Below are 8911 nucleotides of genomic sequence, written 5' to 3'. Positions count from 1 at the left end.
CATTGGCCGCTGTGCTGTTTAAACCGATATGGAATAGTTTATTTCCTTTTCTATATTACATAACTGTATCAGTTAAAGATCATAGCAGTACATTGTGGTTTATCTCAGTTGTAACCAGAAATGATTCCTCCAGCAGTTAATTATCAGTTCATTCTGAGACTGTCGTCTTCTCCGAGAGATGAATATGGAAGCTTTCGAGGTTGGTCCGTTGAACTCGGTGCTCCAACAAAGGCAAGAAATCATTTGGCTCTTTTCCTGGCCTGTTAAAAAACATAACAGAGGAAATGACCATCAGCCACAGCCATGCCCATCAACACCGATACGTGGATTACTGACCGCTTCACTTACTGCATTTACAAAGCAGCTCTTCAGCGCTTCAAACTCTCTAGCACACAGGTCCTTCCTCAGCTCCTGTCTGCCTATTGTTGTGGCTGCTACACATTTTCCGTACACTGCTGCCTGAATGAAAAAGTGGGTTCATAATTAAGAATAACACGATCCAAAACATTCACTCCTCGTCCTAATGTGATATTGTGTTTTAGTTATATTGTGCAAAAGGAAAAATGGTAGACCCTTAAAGGGATAGTTCGCCTCTTTTTACATGAAGCTGTATGACATCCCATACTAGCAATATTGTTTCTGAACATTTTCTTACCCCCTACTGCGTACTGTGAGCCGAGTTCCGGCCTCGTTTTGGGGTTGACGAAAGTAGTCCGGCTAGTTGGCTGGGGTTTAAAAAATAAAGCGTTTTGCTTCTCAAAAACAATATGCGTTCAAAAGAGTGATACATTTTCATCACAAAATCGTTGTCCAGGAAAAAGTCAGACCTCACAATCGCTTGGCGCTATTTTCTCTCCCTTCGTATCACTTCGTGCTGCCGTACAGCCGCGCCTGTTACAGTGTTTACTGCTCGAAAGCAGGGGTCTGCACGGTCTACACAGCATGCAGTGATACGAAAGAGAGAAAATAGCGCCAAGCGATTGTGAGGTCTGACTTTTTCCTGGACAATGATTTTGTGATGAAAATGTATCACTCTTTTGAACGCATATTGTTTTTGAGAAGCAAAACGCTTTATTTTTTAAACCCCAGCCAACTAGCCGGACTACCTTCATCAATGCCAAAACGAGGCCGGAACTCGGCTCACAGAACGCAGTGGGGGGTAAGTCAATGTTCATAAACGATATTGCTAGTATGGGATGTCATACAGCTTCATGTCAAAAGAGGCGAACTATCCCTTTAAGCAAACTATACAGTATTAGATATCTGTGGGTGGCAAAAAGAACAAACCTTTTTGATTAGCAGTCAATTTGCACTTAAATTCTAATTGGAATCGGGTGTTTTCAGTCACTGGGATGGCCATTAGCAGTTTGTTTTAATTAAAGGACAGGGATCTATCAAAGCCTGATTTTCACTGGAAATGGTTAGAAAACCATTCCAAAAGAACCTTGGCCACAACAATCCACAGACTGTACCAATGGAAACAAATAGGAGGTCGACCACCTCCTAGGAGGGGTTGACCAACTTGGATCCCCCGTGAAACATGGCGATGGTAGTGTCATGGTTTGGGCCTGTTTTACCGCATCTTGGCCAGGATTTTGTTTTACAGATGGAATAAGAGTTTTTATTCATACCCATGGACTCTAAGGGAACTCTCGGGACATCTGTCTGTTGATTTAATCTTTTCAGAAAGTGGGCCATGCAGCAAGACAATCCTGAGCGCAATAGCTCGATTAAGAATATTCAAACAAAAAGTGTTGTGAAAGGACCGATTACCAGTTAAGGACTTCCGCAGCAAGATCACTTTGCAAAGACACGGCAATATCCCCTCATCTTTCATCTGTCGCTGCTTACCTCATCTCCACACTGTGCAAAGATTTCAGGGAAAAGTCTCAATTTCTCCCGACTACGACCCCACGCATTTGACCCCGACATGGTGCTGTCCAGGTATCAGCGGATGTTCTTTGGATTTTCAATCGACGATAGAAAGGAAGGGGTAATTCCAAGGCAAATGGCTGCAAGTTAGTTTTTTAAATCCACGAAAAAACCCAACACATTTTTAAAGGAACAATACACCTCATCAAGTCGGCGGGGCATTCTTGTAAACAACGGACAGCGCCATATTGATGACCCTGTCAACATTAAAGCGTCACGCAGAATATTTGGAAGTATGATTCGCTCATCTTCCTGTCAATCAAAAATGTGGGAATATGATTCGCAATTGTCTGACCGAGTTACTTGAAAGCCAATAGACGTAAGGGGGTGCTCCTTATTGTTTTATGATTGGCTGGCTGTCATTTGGAGCCCCGCCTTCACCATTTTGCCTTAGTAGGAAGATGAGTAACCCGCAGCTAGGACTGCTAAATCATGGCATCATTTATGGAACGATTAGCCTTTCTTCAGAAAGTAAGGGAAGTTCAAAGCCGTTACTTCTTGACAAAGCAATTAACAGGTGGCAAGAGCGTGGAGAGAATGACACAACGCGGACGTGTCTGTATTAAACTGCTAAGTTAGGAGAAACCTTAGCTTGCTACTAGCCTCTTAGCTAACAACATGGATAATTGCTTATTCTGTCAAACTGGAGAATCTGTCAAAGTCAGATTCTATGTTTAGGTCAAAAACAGTCCTTATGTCTATTACTACTGTTTAGCTGTTTGTCAAGCTTATACGCTTAATGGGTAATGCACTTGTAATGGGAAATAGGACTTGGCAGAACGGATTTTAGACTGTGTGATACAGGCTGTCGATCATTTCTTCCTCCAACTCAAGGTTCCCACCCTGATGAAGGCTACTGCAGATGATGAAAACCCCTGTCCTGGCTACCTTTTCCAAGAGATTGGAAGTATCCTTCGTAAGCAATACTATCCCTGCTAGCCTCTCCAAAGCTGCCAATACTGTATGGGTTCATATCACATGTGTAACTTAATTTTGATTGATAGCTTCTAGAAGAAGGTAGAAGAGATTTGTATGCATGTTCAAAGCTTGATAAATGTATAACTTTAAAAGTTATAGTTATATAAGCTGAGATCCACTTATGGTAAGATTTGAGACAGTAAAGCTTGTTGACATGTCATTTTTCTTGTAAAGAAATATGTTTTATAACACAAAAGCAGGATTTTATTTAATTAAATGAGGTAAAACGCTATTTAAGAAAGATCTACCACCTTTTTGAAGATTTTTTTTCTTTTTTAATCTGTTCACAATTGGTTTATTTAAATCATTTTGCCCATTTCAGACGTGCCGTTGTCATTCTGTATTGAAGTGTTATAACCTTAACCGTCGTCACCCTGTAGAAATCTCCCATGAGTCTTTAGGATGTGGTCAGTGTTTGCTGGAATACCTTCTGGAGAGGCTGCAGGTGGAATCCTGTCATGTCAAACTTAAGGTGAGAGCGACAAATGGCCTTCTCGGTGTTGTGCAACATTTTTGCTTTCATTCCAGTCTGCGAGCAACTCAGTTTTATGGTCTTACCTCTGGTGTGTCAGGTGCTGAAGATATTTGTCCATCTCTGTGGTCATGGCTCAAATAATTTCCTCACAGAACTCAGAAGGAACTCCACCTTCATTCAGCAAGCATCAGGTTTGAAACTGTAAATTCAGCTCCATGCGTGGATGATTGATAAGGTGAATATTAATCTGGTTTGCCGCTGGGTATTTTAGTTTACAGTGGCCCTCCTGATCCCATCCACGGCTCAGCGCTGTACCAGAAAGTGAGGCATACAGCACAGGTAAGTCACACGGCAGGACTGATTGTTAGAAACATAATTAGGTTTCAACGACGGGCAATTTCCCATTTTTTTACAGCTGTTTTTTTTTTTTGTTTTTTTTTTGTTTTTTTTTTAGGATGTGGCCCGATTACTTTTCACAGATGCAGTTTCCACAAAAAGCAGCATCCCACCACACAGCGTTGCCCCTCCAACGATGGGTGAGTGATGGCAAAAACTAATTTACTGTGCTCACACTCAGCCATCATTAAATTACACAGTCATCAACCATTTTCACACATGAACTCTAGAAAATGTGTGTAGAATCAAGTCCCAATGTCCACTTGAGTTTTTGTTTCACCTTAGTAGCACACAATGGCCGTGTTAGACACTTGCTAATTGTTCTGTGGTTTTGGCAAGGGGTGGTGTCAGTGGTGTTTTTTGTTTGTTTTTTGGTGGGGGGGGGTTCAAGTTTCAAGACAGTTATGTGACAGGAACCGTATCGACAATTACTGCTCTGTCACAGTCTCAAGGGCTCAGTCAGACATCACATAGACTTTGTACTGCAAAGCTGACTGTGGAAAGGTCAGTTAATGCCTGACCTGACCGCTGTGATCATTTGCATAAATCTTTGGTGCTGAAATGCATTCGTGAAATCTACTCTCCTACTTTACATTACGTTTTATTAATTCTATACCTTTACTGAAACAACATGTTCAACAAAGTCTGTTTAGGTTGATTGACTTTAAGATTCGACCTCCACTTGATTTGACCTCTTCTGGTTCATTAGACCTCTCAAATTGAATTGGGACGTGGCTAAAGCAGAAATCTGGCTTGGGCAGAGTTCCACGTTAACACTTGAACGCCAAGTTTCTCTTAGACTGAATTTTCATATCATCACACCCATGATGGCCAGCGCATAGATGCTGTAAAATTAAAAATAATGATAAATATAAGAATTCAACAAGCATGTAAAACGTTCCAAGGTGACATGTTAAACACTGGATAGGCTACTGTAAATTTGCCATTATCTAATATGCTAGTATTTTATTTTAAAAGCTTTATCATCCGATACCGATAATGAGCTAATGTATCAACTTCCAGGAGTGTTCGAGGGATTTATTACCGATTTACTGTCCTGTATGTAGTATGTGAAAATGAATACTATACAAAATGCATTCACTGATAGATCACCATACAACGAAAAGCATGTCTGTTTGTCAGAAGGATATTCTCCATCTTTGAGCAGTGTTTTGTCAAGAGTACTAGAGGTTTCTTTCTGCTCAGGTATGGGATCAGCAACTCCCCACAGGTCGGGATTGCAGGGTTTCGGATACAATCCGGGGAAGCAGGGGACAGGTGAGTTACTCGCACTGACCAGTAAGTACAAATCCAGTTGTTCTGTTTTTTCATTTCTGTGCGATCATGTCTTCACCTTTGCTTTTCAGCAGCCAGCGATTCACTGCTGGATAAGATCCAGAAAGCTGCTGAGGTGGTGGCCAGCGCTGTCCTTCCCCCGACGGAGCACCAGGGCATCCGTCTCCATGACAACAATTACCGTGCAGTGGTGGCGCCGTCTGCACCCATAGAGGTGGCCGTGCCGGCCTGTGCCTATAACCTGCCTGCTGGCAAACCAAAAGGTCGGACGCTTTTGTTGTGATGGCAATACGAGATTCTAGATGGGACTGAACTCGGGCAAATTACGTTCAGCCTCTTTAAGCGAAGAGACGGTAACAACACAACGCTTTCATATGTCCTCATCACAACAGTGACCCAGAGATGCCCCGGGCAGGTAGGAGGCGGCTGGGAGGAGACCGACAGCGGCAACAGCTCCTCTCACAACTCTTCTCAGGACATGGCTGCCAACAGCAGGGCGTCTGTGGGCAGCAAGTCGGCTGGTACCGGGAGCCAATCGGGGGCGAGCAGAGAGAGCAGCGGGGACCTGTCGGACCGGTGAGTGGCAAAGTTGCACTGTTAAACCACTGTTGTTTGTTTCAGCGCAGTGTAACATCTTAAAGATGTTAGGTGCATCTCTAAACGTTGACATACTTCAGACCACGTTATTGCAGGCCGTATTAACAATGTAGGCTAAAGTGCAGCGTGTGTCTCCAGGGTTGAAGCCTTGCAGCTGGGGGACTGTGGCCAGGAGATGGCACTCATCAACAGACTGACTGAAGGCTCCAGAGTGTTCCTCACGAGAGAGGAGAGTCAACTCTTCATCAAAGAGTCAGCCCCTCATCCCTTGTGAAGTGGTTTATTTGACTTGGTATATTTTGTAAGCTGTGGCCTGATTTCTGTTTTCATTCATCTGTCAGGTGTTTCATTCTTAACTGCGAGGTTGTGGTGGAGTTGCTCTCGAGCAAGCTTCAAGATCCCTCTTACACCGTTAAAATGGTAACAACGACAATGCTTCACTCCTAAGCTTTATTCATGGTCATTTTTCCCCTGCTGTAAAGTTGTTTCTTAAATCCTGCAGCGAGCTCTGTGTGCAGTCGCGTGCCTCATGACCTCTGACCTCCTCTCTCTGGAGCAAATGTTTGGAGCTACTCAACGCAGACTTCACCAGCTGAGCAAGGGGCCTCCGGGGCCAGTGGCAAACAAAGCAACCAAGGTAAGGGAGATAAGGGGTGGGGGGGGGGTTACACATTTTTAGAACCGATAGGACGAAACTGCTCAAAATTAGATTGCATTTGTGTGCTTATCTTCTGCTTCCAGATCCTGCGACAGTTTGAGGCTCTAATGGGTGGATCCCCACATGCTACTAACCAGGATACTGTTAACAGCAGCCACGAGGCAACCGCTAATCAGCATCACACGTCAATATGCTCAGGCAGTTTGCTACCAACATACTCTGCCGAAAACACAGACCTCAAACTTAATCAGCCGGTGGGCGTAACCCTGCCTTCAAACTGCCCATCATCCCCTTCTAGTCTGGAGCTGACTCTGACATGCTCGACAGAGGAGCTGCTGAATGATGGTGATGAGGGAAAACTAGACTCCATTTGGCAAGAATCTGTGGGAAATCAGGGGGGGCCAGTCAGGACTGAAGAGATAAAACCATCAGAAAGTCCAGAGCTCATCAGAGACAGAAGCCCCCCTCTTTCACCCGAACCCCAGAGCGGGCTGGTCCATCCGAGCAGACTGTCTCTATTCAGTGGCATGGAGCTGGTGACTAAAGGGAGGCCGCTGTGTGAAAGGGGAGCGTCCCGTGCCGAGTCGGACAGAACAAACGGCAGTTATAGTGAGAATCAAACCCGGCATAACCCGGACTGTCCGGTGAACGCATCTACGACTTACATGGAAACCGGTGACGTCGCCGCGACTTGCAGTCGTGCTGCAGCAGATAGAGGCCAGTCGGTATCAGCTTTCTCGTTTCTCAACTCTTGACGGCGGATCACCTTTCTAGAGATGGAGCCGTTACACTTTACACAATGATGTATATCTTTTTTTTTTTTTTTTTTTTTTTAAATGGGATTTTACAAACCAAGATCTGACCCGTTGGCTTGTAACTATACAGTGCGTAGATAGCAGATTTGATTGGAGTTTCTTCTTTTTCTTTTATCCGTGTGCCTCCTCGGGAGCTGTCATTAAGCAGCAAACTGGGCCGAAAACCAGAGATTTAGGACTCATAAGTGTAGTCGCTAAAAACTACACGAGTGCAATTAGCAGTCCGTATGAGATGCCCCACTATCCTGCCAAGGATAGTTATGGGAGCTTTGATGCCTGAGTTTCTTTTTTTTTCTTTTTTCTTCCTCAAACACATTAACACGTGTGGTTGTCTTGAATAAAGGCAAACTAAGCTGCCTTACAGAGCCTGAGAACAGTAGAGCTGAGGAAACGGTTGCGTTGTGCAACAGCAACTAAACAACTATTCTCTGATACTGTGATGTGGCTTTTTTTTTCTTTTTTTTTTTTACTTTAGCGTTGCATCTTGCCCCGTTCATACCATTATGAATCACCACTGACTTTGGAGATCCTAGAAAACAATTCTAGTTCTGTTAGAAATTAACGAGGGCGAAGGAAAACGCAATCGACACTCAGAAAAACATGATTTTTCTTTAAGAAGCTCAATCAAATGAAATCACTTCAGTTTCGGTCAAATCGTGAGAACCAGCTGCTGCTTTTCTGCTAAGAGACGCGTAACCTGAAGTCACGTTTGTCAACCAGCTTCATGAGACTGATTCTAAGTTCGACAACAAGGCGATGCAGACGCTTCCTTTATCTCAGGATTTCTTTTCACAACTTACACCTCTGATGGAGCAGCCCTCCGTTTGTAATTTGCACTACATTTCCTTTGTTAACTTAAACCTACACGTTTGTCTTCCATGGGTTTTTTTTTGGTCTTAAGCTGTAATGTTGGAGTGATTTTATTTTATTTTTTTTAATGTTAGTTTACAAATTATTTATGTCTGCCGTTTGACGCACTCATCGGGAAGGTTGTAGTACACGATTCAAAGCTAAGGAGGACTAATGAAGGGATTAGAGATGTTCTGTGTGCATAATTAATGGTTGAAATTCTGTTTGTTGGAATTACATCTGACATAATGAACAACGTCGTCTAATGACAGTACTGTCACTACTTCACCAGGTTTTTTTTTTAGTTAATATATATAATAATGCAGTGTTTACTACCATGTAGTACACCGACATAACCAAACGGTAATACTATAACGAGCAAAAGTGCTGTACTCTGTTTCCGTGAACACAAGCCATGCTGTTGAACATGCTCAACTTCAATAAAACATGCTGTATTTTTGTTACAGCACTAACAGCTACATGACTCTGGATATATGTGTGTGTGTGTTGTTTTTAGAAGATTTAAGCAACACTACATTTCAAATTATTTTGAAGGTTACGCAACATGAATTACAGTGTACTGGTCACAATAAACCAACCATGAATAAATATGCTAAACGGGCTCACTGATGCAACAATGTGTAAAATATAAAAGATTTATACACCTGGATTTGGATTAAATTTGAGCCTTTTTTTTTTTTTCTTTTTTTTTCCAGCGCTGGGTATGCTGCTGCCTGAGCTGCGGCAGGACTGCCTGACACAAGTCTATAATTATCCTGGAGTCTAATCCAGGGCTGGATCTTGAAAGAAGGTCTGTGAACAATATGTTCCATTACACTCAACCCAGTGGCATAACCTATTCCATAGCTTAAGCATTCATTTATATGAAAATAACTGCTAAGCAGTAAGGGATAT

At 43.0% G+C, this 8911-nt stretch overlaps 2 protein-coding genes across 3 annotated transcripts; one reads left to right on the top strand and one right to left on the bottom strand.

Annotated features, from left to right (window-relative positions):
- Positions 1–12: 12 nt before the first annotated feature.
- Positions 13–2138, bottom strand: ndufaf8 (NADH:ubiquinone oxidoreductase complex assembly factor 8). Its single transcript, XM_075458070.1, has 3 exons — positions 1852–2138; positions 349–459; positions 13–260 (listed from the first exon to the last, which is right to left on the bottom strand). The coding sequence occupies exons 1-3, from the start codon at positions 1930–1932 to the stop codon at positions 240–242; spliced, it is 213 nt and encodes a 70-aa protein (XP_075314185.1). The 5' UTR covers positions 1933–2138; the 3' UTR covers positions 13–239.
- Positions 2139–2325: 187 nt separating this feature from the next.
- Positions 2326–8475, top strand: tepsin (TEPSIN adaptor related protein complex 4 accessory protein). Of its 2 annotated transcripts, none has more exons than XM_075457827.1 (13): positions 2326–2403; positions 2767–2839; positions 3291–3382; positions 3483–3576; positions 3657–3724; positions 3840–3921; positions 4988–5059; positions 5152–5340; positions 5470–5653; positions 5813–5926; positions 6016–6094; positions 6177–6311; positions 6416–8475. In XM_075457827.1, exons 1-13 carry the CDS (start codon positions 2365–2367, stop codon positions 7085–7087), a joined length of 1893 nt encoding a protein of 630 aa, XP_075313942.1. In that variant the 5' UTR covers positions 2326–2364; the 3' UTR covers positions 7088–8475. The 2 variants fall into 2 exon arrangements, with proteins under 2 accessions (XP_075313942.1, XP_075313941.1); XM_075457826.1 differs by having other exon boundaries at positions 5149–5340.
- The last annotated feature ends 436 nt before the right edge of the window (positions 8476–8911 follow it).

This window comes from Odontesthes bonariensis, chromosome 23 (genome assembly GCF_027942865.1).
Source record: "Odontesthes bonariensis isolate fOdoBon6 chromosome 23, fOdoBon6.hap1, whole genome shotgun sequence".
Classification (NCBI taxonomy): domain Eukaryota; kingdom Metazoa; phylum Chordata; class Actinopteri; order Atheriniformes; family Atherinopsidae; genus Odontesthes; species Odontesthes bonariensis.
The sequence above is the reverse complement of the archived record's forward strand: the minus strand, read 5'-3'. Positions and strand labels throughout refer to the sequence as shown.